The sequence below is a fragment of the Lithobates pipiens genome, unplaced genomic scaffold (assembly GCF_037356315.1).
Source record: "Lithobates pipiens isolate NorthernLeopardFrog02 unplaced genomic scaffold, aLitPip1_a1.2 Scaffold_22, whole genome shotgun sequence".
Classification (NCBI taxonomy): domain Eukaryota; kingdom Metazoa; phylum Chordata; class Amphibia; order Anura; family Ranidae; genus Lithobates; species Lithobates pipiens.
The window spans coordinates 253,490,929-253,506,997 of record NW_027507784.1 but is presented as its reverse complement, the minus strand read 5'-3'; the positions used below and the strand labels follow the sequence as shown (position 1 = coordinate 253,506,997).

Below are 16,069 nucleotides of genomic sequence, written 5' to 3'. Positions count from 1 at the left end.
TGATGTGTAGCCAAAGCTGGAGCAAATGTATGAAATAACCGAAAAGGCCAGGGGAAAATAGCAGTACAAGCAGCAAAAAAAGGATAAAAAAATTAAAGTATATTTCATGATTAAAAAATGGCAATGACACATTTAGCCAAATGTCAGTTAAAGGGGTTGTAAATCCTCGTATTTTTAAACCTTAATGCATCCTATGTATTAAGGTGAAAAAACTTCTGACAGTAACCGGCCCTCTAGCCCCCCCCCCCCCCCCCGTTTTACTCACCTGAGCCCTGTAATTCCCACGGCGGAGATGCGGTCTTCTTCTCTTCTCTTCCTGGGACTCTCGGCTCCTGATTGGATAGATTGATAACAGCGCAGCTATTAGCTCCCGCTGCTATTAAATCCAATGACGCGGGTGCCGAGGGGGCGGGGCCAAGTCCGACATTCCGTGTCTATGGACGCAAATGCTGGACTCGGGAGTGCACCCACAAGGTAACCCCCAGGGAGAACGCTTCTCCTAGGGGTTTAACTAATGCAAGGAGGAGCCGCAAGAGCTGCCTGGGGACCCCAGAAGAGGAGCATCGGGGCTACACTGTGCAAAACAAACTGCACAGTGGAGGTAAGTATGATATGTTTGTTATTAAAAAAAAACAAAAAAAAAAACACGAAGGTTTACAAATCACTTTAAGGTTTACATCTACTTTAAACTGTTCTGAACAATAGTGGCTTTGCAAGGTCTTGGTCTACCACAAACTCTTTACGGAATTTGTACTGTTCCTCCTGTAAATAACAATTAGAAATGCGTTTTCCTGGAAAGACCAGTACATTTTTGTGCATCAAAAGGAATGCTCTGAAAGGGTATTGTGAACTATATGTGAAAATATTTTAGTTGGCACAATAAAGAAAACAAATTAATGTACACCTATCCTATGGGAAATCCTCTCCTACAAAACTTTATGAAGAACCCCAGCCCTAATTCTAGGCTATAAGCTTAGTTCTAAAATGAACGTTAGTCACAAAACTTTAAGAATAAATTACAGCCTTTTTTTTTTTTTAAAGAAGACAAATGTAATGTCAAAACAGCTGCCCTGTCAGCTGCATGGTTCCCGGGAAGCAATGTTTCACTTGTACCACTGAATCAGCCTGTGTGTTGTATGCCTGTAAACATGGTGACCTCTCAAAATTGCAAAACCATTGTTGCCCACACTATTTATGATGGGTTCTTACTAGGAAGTGGATATCAGAGCTTACTATTTATTATAGTATAAATTAATTTAAAGTGATTGTAAAGCATTATTATTTTAAAATACAATAACAAACGTCATACTTATTTGCTCTGTGCAGTGTTGTTAGTTACATTATTCATCATTGCCTACTGAAGAAAGAGATACCAGGGTCATGACTGCAGCATTGATCCTGGTAGAACCACTAAACCAGATGATGTATGGGTATGTCCATATGGGGCAAGTGGTTTAATTCATAAAATGCATTAAAGTGAAAAAACCTTTACGCTTTAGAACCACTTTAAAGTGTATGTAAACCTGATTCATGAAATTTGAGTTGGGCACACATATCTGTAGTGTTTTCTTATCTCTCTTCAAAGCTCTATGTCCCATAGCTGTCCCTTATTCCACAGCTCCGTTATCAGCCTGATAACGTCTCACACGTTCTCCAAAACGAGAGATAGAAGTTTGCGTTGAGGGGAGGTTGCTATAAACAGATTAGCAGTGGGGTGTGTGCCCTCCAACCAGCTGTCTTGGCTGTATGCCAATAATCCACTCCCAGTGGTAACCAGGAAGAGAAAAAAGTTTAACACGAAGAACACTTTCTAAAGGATATATACAGATGAAGACAGCAGATATACATGTAAAACTTATATAGGGAGATTTGTTTCATCTCTGTGTATCATCTGTGGCTGTTCACTTCACTGGGTATATGTGAGGGTTTACATCCACTTTAAGTACCTATTTATTGCATTCAAACAAAAAGTATTTGTATTAACTTTTGATTGATATTTGATGTGATGGTACTGTATGAAATGCAGAAACAGATTATTGGACAATAACCTGTCTATCCCACTCTACACCTATAGACTGTTCTAATAGGCTCTGCATCTATGTAAGCACATCAAATAATTTAACTTCCATTATCTCTCCCCTGAAGCTTTTCTTCTTGGTATGTGGCTAGCCGGTGGCATTCCAGTGGGGGGTGGGTTGGGGGGTGCTGTTTAGGGGGGCCGGACCAACCCCTCCATCCAGGCTCTGGACAGTCAGTCGGGCAGCAGCTCATCTGGGGAAGGGGCTCCACTGGACCGGATCTCATCTGATCACATTGTTGCAGGGGACTTCCTACAGTCTTTGCTGGTCTGTGTGCTGTGCCTGGTGGACCCAGCCAGGAAGGTGAGTGCCTGGGGGAAGGGGGGAGGGTGGTGGTGTATAGTGGGAGAGGGTTAAGTAGAGTCAGGGAGTGACCAGAGTGACCAGAGAGGGCAGAGGGGGAAATTAGGGGGCAGAGAGTGACCAGAGAGGGCAGAGAGTGACCAGAGAGGGCAGAGAGCGAGATGAGGGGGCAGGGAGTGGCCAGAGAGGTCAGAGAGTGAAATGAGGGGGCAGAGAGTAAAATGAGGGGGCAGAGAGTAAAATGAGGGGGGGAGGTGGACCAGAGGGGGCAGAGAGTGAGCAGAGAGTGACCAGAGAGGGCAGAGAGTGCAATGAGGGGGCAGGTAGTGCAATGAGGGGGCAGAGAGGGACCATAGAGGACATAGAGTGATCAAAGGGGGCCAAAAGTGAAGAGATGAAGAGTGAACATAGAGGGACAGAGAGCAACTAGAGAGGGCAGAGAGTGACTAGAAGGTGGTAGAGAATGACTGGAAAGGAACAGAAAGTGACCAGAGGGGACGGAGGGTGACCGGAGAGGACAGTGAGTGATGGGGGGGGGGCAGATGGGGAGTGCCAGATAGAGGAACCACCCCGGGTACCAAATGCTCTATGTACGCACTTGTGGCTAGCAAAACAAATCAAATTTAGCAACATGACATGTTTTAACCCTTTTTTGGCTGCCAACGGGGGTTAAAACTGCCCTGCTAGTGGCTGAATAGCGCCGCTAAAACAACGGTAAAGCGGCGCTAAATGTAGCCGATGCCCGCAACGCCCCAATCTGAAGTAGCCTTACTCTTATTTACAATTAAGAGTGCTACAGCGCTTCTACAACTAATAATATAAAGCTCAAAACTCATATAAAATAAAGTGCAAACTGCATTATTCATAACACAATATTAACTATCCATGAAAGTGCTACAAAAAATATCCATTTAAAATGCAGATTTCAGATGTAATTTTTAATGTAATGTATTAATTCCACTATATAAAGTGCTCAGTGCAATTTGTGCAACACAAACATATAAATTGCACTCTTGAACAGTTCTTTAATTCAGTGATTTCTTCCATGCTTCAATCCACCTTAGTGAGCCACCACCCCACTGAAAAACTCACCAGATAACCATGACCTCTTACTTTCGAGTAGGTCTATATGCACTTTGTCCCCCAAGGGATCTAAGGCATCCAGAGTATAATCTCTTCTTCCTCACAGAATTGCCAGGATTATCATAAAATCAAAGAAAAACTATGTTTGTGCTTACCGCCTTGCATCCGGGTTCAACAGCTTTGTATTATTATGGGCCAGCTCCACTACACCTTAGGCCGCGTACACACGGGCGGATTGTCTGCCCAACTTAGTCCGCTGAACCGTGTTTCAGCGGACAATCCGCTCGTGTGTGGGCTTCAGCTGACTTTTTCAGCGGACAGTCTGACGGACTAAGTCTTTCGGAATTTCTGTAATTTTGTCCGTCCAAACTTGGTTTTGTCCGTCCAAACTTGGTTTCAGCGGACAGTCCGCTCGTGTGTAGGCAAGTTGGACGGACTAAGTATGGCGCATGCTCAGAAAGGATTTACACGGCCGAAGGTTGCATTGCAGTGTATTGGACGTCGTATTTCTAGTCCCGTCGTACGTGCTGTATACGTCATCGCGCAAGCTTTCAGCGGACTGTCTGTTCATCGTGTGTGGTCAAGTCCGTTCATTCAAAAGTTGAACGGACTGTCTGTCGGATTGTCTGACGAACTTAGTTGAACAGACAATCCGCCCGTGTGTACGCGGCCTTAGTGCGAACATGGTCTTCTTTGAATATCTCACCACTTCCAGGTGTCTCCAACAGAACAGAACTACGTCACTTCCTGTAGCCCCTTCTTCCTTCCTCCTCTACACCCTTTTTCTTCCATTTTCTTCTCTTCATTCTAGTTCCCAATGCTGCTTTTGTTTGTTCCTATACTCTGCCCAACCTCTTATGCCACGTACACACGGTCGGACTTTCCAATGGGAAATGGTGGATCTGAGCTTGTTGTCGGAAAGATTGACCGTGTGTATGCTCCATCGAACATTTGCTGTCGGACTTTTCGCCAATAAATATTTGAGAGCAGGTTCTCAAATTTTCCGCCAACAAAACTTGTTGTCAGATAATCCAATTGTGTTTACACAAGTCCGTCACACAAAAGTTCACGCATGCTCTGAATCAAGCAGAAGGAGTCGCACTGGCTATTGAACTTCCTTTTTCTTGGCTCATCGTATGTCTTGTACTTTCCCACTTTCTGAATTTTTGGCCAATATTTGTGTGACCGTTTGTTTGCAAGACAAGTTTGAGCCAACATTTTTCGAACAAAAATCCACAGTTTTGTTGGCGAAAAGACCGATCGTGTGTATGCGGCATGACTCTCTTCCTCTCCTGGCTGCTCTTTCCCCCTTTGGGATGTCTTAGACCCTTGTGGGACAAAGCGCATATAGACCTACTCTGAAGCGAGAGGTCATGGTTATCTGGTGAGTTTTCCAGTGTGGTGAAGGCTCACGGTGATGGATTGAAGCACGGAAGAAATCACTGAATTAAAAAACTGTTCAAGAGTGCAATTTATATGTTTGTGTTGCACAAATTTCACAGAGCACATATTTACACTCGTGCGCTGTCCTCCATTTGTTATAACAGGCAAAGGAATTATTGTGTACTGTAATGTATTGAATGGGTAATACCTTATAAATGCTTTTATAGGCCTTATAAATTAAAGATAGGCATAATGAGATGAAAATAGTAACATAAAAGAAGACGTACCAACTTAATACTACGAAGACATCCAGTACAGCACTGCATTTCAGAAGCATCTTTTGATGAGTTCTGTTTTATTTTCATGACTTGGTTCCTGCAAAGAGTTACTTTTTGATTTAATCATAAGATATACAGCCAGCCTTTCCATATTTCTTACATCCTGTTTTCTCAATTAATACATTTGTTCTGCAGCAGTATTGTACTTAATAGGATTTTTGTGTTTACCGTAAAATCCTTTTAACAAAGTCCATTAAGAGACACATGCTCAGAGTATAAGACAATGTGTTATTTGGAACCACCTACAAGAGAATGGACACTAGTGTAAACAAGACTGTAGTCTACTAATTAAGCAGCAACTACTTGATTGAAGAAGTCATACACATCTCAAAACAGATCTAGAGAAGGACACCGGGCATGTCTGATGTGGGAGGGGTTATAGGGCTGACCTACAGTCCATTCCCCTTTAGGTCACATTACACAACCCCTCTTACACCCTGTTACTGTGTCTCTCAATGGTTGATAGAGGAATATATTAACTTATTCTGTTTATTAGTTTTGCAGATAAAATTTGCAACCATTTGAATTTGTCAAATGGGGTAGCAGACGATACACACAACATAAAACATGTTACAATTTGTGAGGAATTTGAAATGATGAAAAAAAGTAGAAGAGAAATAATGGGTTCCATATTCAATCTAATTCTGAACACAGGGTATAGAAAAAGTATGATATAGAGGAAAGGAGATATGAGACTGTTTGTACTAGGAGAACGGATAACTGTAATGCAAATTAATGTTTGGAAGAAACTTAGAGCTCCATGGGTGGCAGTTAGACTAGAACTTATCCATTCTATTAGTCAATTTCACTTCAATCTTTTCATGCAACATCACAGACTATTTCTCTTGTTCTAGCCTCAACCAAGGTGAGGGTAAGAAATTTCCAGGCTTTAGCAATTGTTTGTGTGCTGATCCGCCCTGCTCGGTCTGCCACAGGCACACACTGGACACACGCACAGCTGCACTAGGATGAAGGGAAACAGCAGCTGCTGCTGGCTTTTCTCCTCCCTCCCTCCCTCTCCTCTGCACACTGCCACATGTAGTCCTGAAGATAGGGGGTCCTTTCTCCAAGCTTGGGGAGGAAATTACAAGCCCCACCAAGCAGGCTCTAGGGAGAATGAGAGGGCGAAAGCTGGAAAAGAGAGAGACCACGAGGAGCCCGGAGCAGGTGAGGGGACCACAAGGTTATCAGGGTGAGCTTGAGGAGGCCAGAGGTAGGGGAAGGAGTACTTCCCTTTTACCTGCTGGGCGAGACATCGCAGCTGAGCAAGGTGGTGGCCCTACCAGGAAGCAGGCTACATGCTCAGACACAGATCGTCTGTCGCAGTCCCAACATCTGCCAGTTGGGCATTCTTCAAGAGCCTGTTCCAGGGCATCCATTCCTTTTGGGCTTCCGTATCTTCAGGATTGGTGAGCAGGTGGAAGCCCACCTTAAGCACATGCTGTACACTAAAATAGACACTGCATACAGACACCTTTACTTTATCTTCTCATCAAGGCCTTCACAGGAGACACTTTACACAAGTTATCCCCTGTTACTGGGCCTTATTGCACAGAGATCTCTTTGGGCCCTTGTTGAGCTAGCTGAAGATACTGGACATCTCCACTATAAGGACTACCAAATTTCTTCTTCTACAACTCTAAGGACTCAGTGAAAAATATTGGCACATACTGTATTAAGGGAGAACTCTCATTTAAAAAGTGTACAGTTTAAAGTATTGTATAATATTGTTATTTATTGCATTGTACATTTATGTTCTGGGCTAATGATCTCAGGATTTTAAGGAAGTAGATTAGCATACGGGAAGTCATTTTTTTCTCCCTTTCATACATGAGCAAATATGTTACTTCAGAGCCTGTGGGTTGTTTAAACTGTGATTTAATTGTGTTGTATATTTATATTTGTGCCTAGTTGCTTAGTATCACAGTTTACTACAGGTAACTTTTAGGTTATTACTGTCTTCTTGCAAAATCTCATAGTAAAAGTACTCTTTGACCTGCTACAGTCTGGTGTCCTATTATCTTGTGACTGCAGTAAAATTATTTTAACCAGATGTGCCAGAGGGTGTGAGACATTTCTTGGGGTTGAGGGGCAGACCGCAGAACCTGAAATTATCAAGCGGCTCCTTTGGGTGTAGTGCTACATTTGTTTAGCTGCCGTTGAGATGTGAAGGAGTAGCTTGATGCTCCTTTTTGTAAGACATGGGGGTTTGAGATTTAGGTGAGCAGGTTGGGCTATGAAGGATATCAAGGAGTCTAGTAGCTTGGAGTTCGCCCAAAACACTTGCTCCCAGAATTGCCTTAAAACTGAACATAAGATTGTGGCTTTTTATCCTGAAATAAGTTTTACACCAGCACTCAGAGCACTGTCTTATGCAACTGTGTGGAGACATTGTGCAGGCACAGTCTGGTTACCATGCGACTTTTTAAATGGATGATGGTTCTAAAAACGTGCAGTGGTTGTTGTACAACTACTTTCATACTTTCATGATTATGGCTATGGAAAGAGGAAGGAAGAGAATCAGGAGATGGCTTGTCTCAGGAGACAAGAGGAGAAAAAGATAGAGCAGATGTTATAAAACAAAGGTTCATTTTCATGTAGTAGTTTCTCTTTATTTCCAGGGAAGTAACAGCAGGATATAAGCTTTAAACCAGTTAGTTCCTGAGTAAAAACTGACACTGACCTTTGAGAAGAAGTCTCATTTCATTTTTTTTATTAGTATCACAGGGGAAAAAGTACATGTATTTTGTCCCATCTTCTAAACGTTTTGTGGAGGGCCAGCTTCTTGGCTGGAAAGGACACCTCCCTCCTCCCTCAGCAACACAGCTAGCAAGGAGATGGCTCCATTGTCTCTGGCTCCAAGCACTTTCCCAAGACAAGCTCCAGCCAGAGGAATTCAAGGGGACCCTCCATCTTTCTGTATTCCCACTTGCTGGCGCTTGCCTTGGGAAAGTGCTTGGAGTCTGAGACAAGCAATGGGCCATCTCCTTGTTAGCTGCATTTTCGAACGGCAGTGCGTAAGAGGGGTGGGCTTACTATGCAACTATGTACCGAGCCTTTCACCGCCTGTAGGAAGTTAGGACATGGTAGAAGACTTTGAAAAAAAAAACTAGAAATGAGACTACTTCTTTCACTGTATTATCTATTACATACAATGCAACTATTACCATAGGTCTCGTTTTTCATTCAGACAAGTTGGAAATTTCCGAGTTTTGTTAGCTATTTCACTGTTAGACTGTTCCACTAGTTCTGCAATTAGCTTTTCTTTTTCTGATTGATAAAAAAAACAGAGCTAAATTAACAACAATAAAAAAATATTCCAAACAGAACTTAAAATATTTACAAGACACGTTTATGGAGAAATGTTAGCCACTATAAACCATGCATTCTGATGGGAGGGATATATTTTAAACACATACTAAAAAAGTATAGAGCCTTATAAACAGAGCCTTAGTGATGCTGGGACCTAACAGAGAGGAGTAAACTTAGTACAAACAAGCACTTTATAGCAATCACTTCATCCTGCACTATCCTATGCTATTTAAGAAATAATATGGCCTTCACCGTGAGGCCATGTTAGTGTATGCAGTCCCATACATTTTAATTGCGATCCGTGGCAGACTGCCATGACAGGTTTGTTTTATAGCCAAACAGACCACAGAAGTTACATGCACTTGAGGTGCTTCAAAATCTAACAGATGTGACCTGGTATTGTATTGCTAAGCTGCACTAAACTGCACAGTAAATATCATTGGTTACTACAGGGACCACTTTTCTTCTGTGTCTGTAAATGAGTTCTGTAGTTCTGTTTTCATAATAGACCATAGTCCAAGATGCTGGATAATATCACCTGAACAGGTACAATTCACTACATAGAAACAGATTTGCAATGCCCCATTCTCTACTTGCCCTGGGAAAAAATACATATTGAACCCAGTTTTCAATTATTGACATTGGGTTACTACAGACAGTTCTTGTTTCAGATGTTTTATAAATAAGTCTCATTGTGATTTATTGCAGGAAGTGGACACATCTTTCATCATAACATCACAATTATAAAAGGTCTTATAAATATCCAAGACACCTCAGGTACTAGGTTTTAGGATAATGTTATGTTGTGGCAAGAAGATAGGGTTAAATTAAGACAGTCTTTCCTTTACATTGCTCAGAATTGAAAAAAATAAAAAACAGGAAAGATTCAACTGGAATAAATCCTATCAGTCCATTGTCTCAAACTGATGCTATGTCCGCTGATTGTTAAAGAGATGACACTGCATACTGGTTGGACAATAAGTTAGGCACATGACCGTGAAATATCTTGTTGGGTTCCTCTCTAGAGATATATCAGCTGAATAGTTCAAACCTGATTTTTACTTATTTGGCTTTCTTCGTGAGCCTTGTACTTTTTTCAGGACTCCTCACTATACGTTGTATTATGTTTTTTAACAGGGATGCTAGCTTGTACTATGTGTTCTTCTCAAACAATACAATGATTACAAAATTGCCAGTTAGCAATATTCAATATATGTTGCTAAATTATTATTCAAATAATAAATACAAGACAAAAAGTAGAGACCTATATTCCTCCTGTAGGTTATATCTTTCAAACATAACGCTAGAGAAAAACTGTCTCCACCAACAGATACATTATACAGGAAGAAATTATAAATGAACCATATAGTTACATAGTAGGTGAGGTTGAAAAAAGACAAGTCCATCAAGTTCAACCTATGTGTTTGATTATATGACAGTATTACATTGTATGTCCCTGTATGTTGTGGTCGTTTAGCTGCTTATCTAATAGTGTTTTTAAACTATCGATGCTCCCTGCTGAGACCCCCGCCTCTGGAAAGGAATTCCACATCCTTGTCGCTTGTTACAGTAAAGAACCCTCTGTGTAGTTTAAGGTTAAACCTCTTTTCTTCTAATTTTAAAGATTTATCCCTATTGTGGGGTCACCAGCACCTTATTTATAAACTGAAATCATACCCTCTCTCAAGCGTCTTTTCTCCAGAGAGAATAAGTTCAGTGCTCACAACCTTTACTAAAAGCTAATATCCTCCAGACCCTTTTTTAGCTTAGTTGCCCTTCTTTGTACTTTCTCCATTTCCAGTACATCCTTCCTGAGGACTGGTGCCCAGAACTGGACAGCATACTCTAGGTGTGGCCGGACCAGAGTCTTGTAGAGCGGGAGAATTATCATTTTATCTCTGGAGTTGATCCCCTTTTTAATGCATGCCAATATTCTATTTGTTTTGTTAGCAGCAGCTTGGCATTGCCTGACATTGCTGAGCCTATCATCTACTAGGACCCCCAGGTCTTTTTCCATCCTAGATTCCCCCAGAGGTTCTCCCTCCAGTGTATAGATTGCATTAATATTTTTGCCACCCAAATGCATTAATTTACATTTTTCTACAAGGGTACATTTCTACATAAATAGATAAATACCTAGCAATAGGAAATGCAAAAATTAGTAATCAAAATAATTTTTTATCTTGCATTGCCCTGCATTAAGTTGTATAATGAAGTACAGCTATAATAACTCCTGTGTACTTATTATATTACTATGTACTAAATACTACAATTAACATGTAAGGCATATTGCTTCACATACCCATACCAAATGTTAACAGTACCCCTTTTGTAAATAAATATAAGTATCCAAGATAGCAAGGATAACTTGCCACACATTTGTGGCAGTATTGAATTGTAAGTCTTGTGAACTTGCTGCACACCTTCCTTGGCAAGTTGTAGACTTGCAGAGCACTTGAAGCACAAGTTCTAGTTGAGATTTTTCCAGTTTGTAGCAAATTTGCATGGCAAGTCTCTAGCAAGAGAAAATATGGTAGTGGTAAGTCTACAGCAAGAGCTCCGCAAATCTATAGCCAGAGTTATGCAAGTCTCCATTTTTGGCAAGAAAAAAGAAGCCAGCAGCGCAAATCTATATTCCCACATTCTGGTGATAGCGAACCCTCTGCTATTAACCCAATCCCTTACTGTACCCGTGCAAAATACATTCAATCCATTGTATAAAATAATTCATCTATCATACAAAAATGATTTGCTTTAATGAAAACAATTATACTGCAGCAGGTTGGCACGGCTGCGTGAATCACCGTCATGATATGTTGGCTCTTCAAAGCGCTATAGCAGGCACTATTTTGTTTGGGTACAACGTCGCAATTGTTACTTAAAGTGACGCAGTGCCGTATCGCAAAAAATGGTCTGTCATTAAGGTGGTAAATCCTTCCAGGGCTGAAGTGATTAAAGTGCAAATGCTGATAAAAAAAAAGTGCAAAAGAAAAAATGGTGTGCTGACACAGTGAACAAAAAGTGCTTAGTGCAAGAAAATATTATTCATTAGTAAAGTGCATGCATCAAAAATTCATGTGTTCAAAATATTTGCACTCCATTTTGTAATTCCCGAAAAAAAATCCAAGATTATTATTATCACTTTCTAGGATTTTTCCTGAGATTGCAAAATGGACTTCAAATATTTTGAACACATATGAATTTTTGATGCATGAACTTTACTAATGAAAAATATTTTCTTGCACTAAACACTTTTTGTTCACTGTGTCAGCACACAGATTTTTCTTCTGCACTTTTTTTTTAACAGTATTTGCACTTGGTTTGTTTCATATAGACAAATAATTTTTGTATGATAAATGAATTATTTGATGCAATGACACAGAGTTTATCATTATACATGATTGTTGGATTGAATGCATTTCACATGTGTACAGTAAGGGATTAAGTTAATAGCAGTGGGTTCACTATCACCAGATTGTGGGATTAAAGATTTGCGCTGCTTGCTTCTTTTTTTTCTTGCCAATTAACTGGTGACCATAGGCATGCGCGGGGTGTGTGCCAGGTGTGCCTGGGTACACCCTAATCACCCCAAGCGAATTAGCATTATCGCTCTGTGTGCAGGCTGGGAAATGGGAAATATCTCCCTCTGACCGGTTCTGCCATTCATGAAGTGCAACCGTACTTCTCTTTCACTGTACCGGCTCTACCATAAGAGTGTGTGTGTGTGTGTGTATAATATATATATATATATATATATATATATATATATATATATATCTCATACACACCACATGCATATGTGTTTGATCTTTGAGTGTGCACCCTAATGCAATAGGCTACACACACCTAGGCTGGTGATTCACTGATACTTAGGTGGCAGCAGAGGCGGCTCTATAATTAGGCAATAAAAGGCAGCCGCCTAGGGCCTCGCACTCCCAGGGGCCTCACAGCCCCCTAATTTGCCTGAGGTGTGTGGGAGAATGAGAGGGAATGTCCCCAGTCAGTGTCCCCAACCTGGCAGGGTGAGCAGGCCGGTAAAGGATCACCATCTTTCATATACTGCGCTGCCTGCTGCAGGCGAATTTTAGAGGAGGTGGAGACTGAGCTGCCGGGCCGGCCGCTGTTGAACCCGCCAGGAAAAAGAGGCAGACTGAGCCGGGGGGCAGGCGGGCCTCGTAAAAATGCCACTTGCTCCGCAGTTCGCACTGCTACAGACCCCCGTGACACCCGCTGGCCGCCGGTACACTATCTGCAGCAGAGCAGTACGAGTATCCTGTGTGTCCAGCCGACAGACGCATTCACTTCTCTGTCAGGTGGAGTGGTCTCTGCCTGACAGGAGCTTCCTAGTCCCGCCCAGCATGATGTCATTCACAGGCCAAGATGAAAGGGCAGAGGAGAGTGCTGCTGCAAAGACCTGCGAGGAACCAGTGAAGCCCCGTGCAAAAGTGCTGGCAAGTTTGCAGAGGCTTAAAACCTTTCCTTAGGCACTGTTGTCACAGTGGCTTATCTGTGTCAACTGCCTGAAGTGTTTAACTCTTTAGGGGGGGTCATTTACATTGGTATTTGTAATATGCAGCATGGAGGGGCTTATTGCATTACTATACATTAGTGACCAGTATATGGTGCAGCATGAAAGGGCTCAAAAACTCTGATACCAGTACCTCTCATGTACATACTACCCCCACCATACACTCTGCACCCCTCTCATGTACATACTACCCCCCCCCCCCACCATACACTCCGCACACCTCTAATTTACATAATAACCCCACTATACACTCCGCACCACTCTCATGTACATACTACCCACCGCCATACACTCCGCAACCCTCTCATCTACATACTACCCACCTCCATACACTCCACGCCCCTCTCATCTACATACTACCCATCACCATACACTCTGCACCCCTCTCATGTACATACTACCCACCTATATACACTCCACAGCCATCTCATGTACATACTACCCAACTCCATACACTCCGCACCCCTCTCATGTACATACTACCCACCGCCATACACTCCACACCCCTCTCATGTACATACTACCTACCGCCATACACTCAATACCCCTTTCATGTACATACTACTACCCACCGCCATGCACTCCACACCCCTCTCATGTACATACTACCCTCTGCCATACACTCCTCTCATGTACATACTACCCACCTATATACACTCTGCACCCCTCTCATGTACATACTAGCCATCGCCATACATTCCACACACCTCTCATGTAAATACTACCCACCGCTATATGCTGTGGGGGGGAACACCGTTATTTTTTAATGCTTGAATTATTTTTCCCATTATGGGTGTGAGTGGGGCCTCATGTTTAAGTTTTGCCTAAGGCTTCACAAAGCCTAGAGCCGTCACTGGGTGGCAGCAATCTTATTTAATCCCTCAATCTTCCATTAATATCTTTGGCACTAGTTTTTCTTGTTGTTTGTCCAAGTGTCTGTTTTTATTGGGTCCATTCACTAATAACTGAAGAGAGATGAATTGTCAGAAAAATCGAAGCCAAAGTGGCTGAAGTAGAAAAAAAAAAGCTCTCACTGAAATATTTTTAGTTCAGCTTTTTTTGGTAAATATTTTACCATTTCCCTAAAAAAAATTACTTCAGTTCACTGAATAGTGCATTAAGACAAAACTGATCTTTATAAAAAATGTTTTTAATAAAATCAATAAATAACACTGGGATTACATTTTAGTTATTTTTTTATTAGGGTGAACATTTAACAAAACATAAAAAAGAATACATTCTCAAAAACAATAAAAAGTTAAACAAAAAAAATTGCAGTAATATGCAATACTATGTGAAACAGTGATAAAGTGCACTAATTCAAGAAGCTAAACAGTAAAAAGACAAATATGCATAAATGACTATCCCTAATTTAAAAAAAAATAAAAAATACAATAATATGCGATAATATGTGAAACAGTGTTTAAAGTGCTTGAATCAACAGCATGTATTCATCTGATTTTACATTAACCCCCCTGACGGTATTCCCGAGTCTGACTCGGGGTGGATTTTTTATACCAAGAGCGGTATCCCCGAGTCAGACTCGGGACTGCATCGCTGGATCCAGGAGGAGGATTACTTACCTTCTCCCTCGGATCCAGCGTTGTCTCCCCGCTGTACGAGCGAGCCGTGTCTCGCTCGATGCATTACATCGCCGATCTCCGTGCCCTGCGAGCGTTGCGACGCACGGGCACGGAGACCGGCGCCAAATTCAAAAAGTGAAACAAACAGTAAACATACAGTATAATGTAATCTTACAGATTACATTGCTGTATGTAAATATTTCACATCCCCGTTGTCCCTAGTGGTCTGCCCAGTGTCCTGCATGCAGTTTTATATAATAAAAACTGTTCTTTATGCCTGGAAACTGGAGATTGCCCATAGCAACCAAAACTGTCATTTTACATCAAAAATGATTTTAGACCAGCTAGAAAACAGCGATAATAAATTAGAATCACTCGCAGAATTGAGCGATAGCGATTTGTGGGGAGATCCGTCATCAAATACTGAAAAGTAATGACAGTGACAATTCTGCAACTGAGCAAATTTCAGTGTTTTTGATTTGATTACATTATTGAATAATTTTTATTATTGTTATATTATTATTTGGTACAATTATGTATAATTATTTATTATATTATAATTTATGATTTCATTTTTCAAACTTTATCATACCCGGGATGTCTGCTAGACTCTGGTTTGGACAGATTTAAGAGAGTTATTCCTAAGAATTGCAGGACTACAATATAAAACGCCAAATTTTCATGCAAAATAATGGTACCGCTTTTAGCACCTAAAATCCGAAATAATCATACCGCCAGGGAGGTTAAAAAAACAATCAAATAAGTCCCAAATAATAAAGTGCATGTGTATAAAAAAGTGATGAGATGTGAAGATCGCGTGTTTAAAAAAACAGTTCTTGAAAGTTGTGAACACAGTCGTTCCCACCATGCAGGCATTCACCAGGAGTCTGCCCTAACAGCTCACCTTAAACCAGCATTAGCATTTGACACAGTTCCCCATAAACGTTTACTGTACAAAATACGGTCCATTGGCATAGACCATAGGTTGAGTACATGGATTGAAAACTGGCTACAAGGGCGAGTTCAGAAGGTGGTGATTAATGGGGAGTACTTGGAATGGTCAAGGGTGGCTAGTGGGGTCCCCCAGGATTCTATGCTTGGACCAATCCTGTTTAATTTGTTCATAAAGGGACTTAAGGATGGGGTAAACAGTTCAATCTCTGTATTTGCGGATGATACTAAGCTAAGCAGGGCAATAACTTCTCTGCAGGATGTGGAAACCTTGCAAAAAGATCTGAACAAATTAATGGGTTGGGCAACTACATGGCAAATGAGGTTCAATGTAGAAAAAGGGAAAATAATGCATTTGGGAGGCAAAAATATGAATGCAATCTATACACTGGGGGGAGAACCTCTGGAGGAATCTATGATGGAAAAGGACCTGGGGTTCCTAGTAGATGATAGGCTCAGCAATGGCATGCAATGTCAAGCTGCTGCTAACAAAGCAAACAGAATATTGGC

General features: G+C 41.4%; 1 protein-coding gene across 2 annotated transcripts in view; it reads right to left on the bottom strand.

Moving 5' to 3' along the window:
• TMC5 (transmembrane channel like 5) overlaps positions 1-16,069 on the bottom strand; it is a 319,514-nt gene that overhangs the window by 192,765 nt on the left and 110,680 nt on the right. For both annotated transcript variants that reach the window (XM_077448949.1, XM_077448948.1), the window contains 2 exons: positions 8,353-8,455; positions 5,135-5,222 (listed from right to left, as the gene is read on the bottom strand). In XM_077448949.1, the coding sequence (XP_077305075.1) occupies positions 5,135-5,222; positions 8,353-8,455 (191 nt within the window). The remainder of the gene's footprint in view (positions 1-5,134; positions 5,223-8,352; positions 8,456-16,069) is intronic.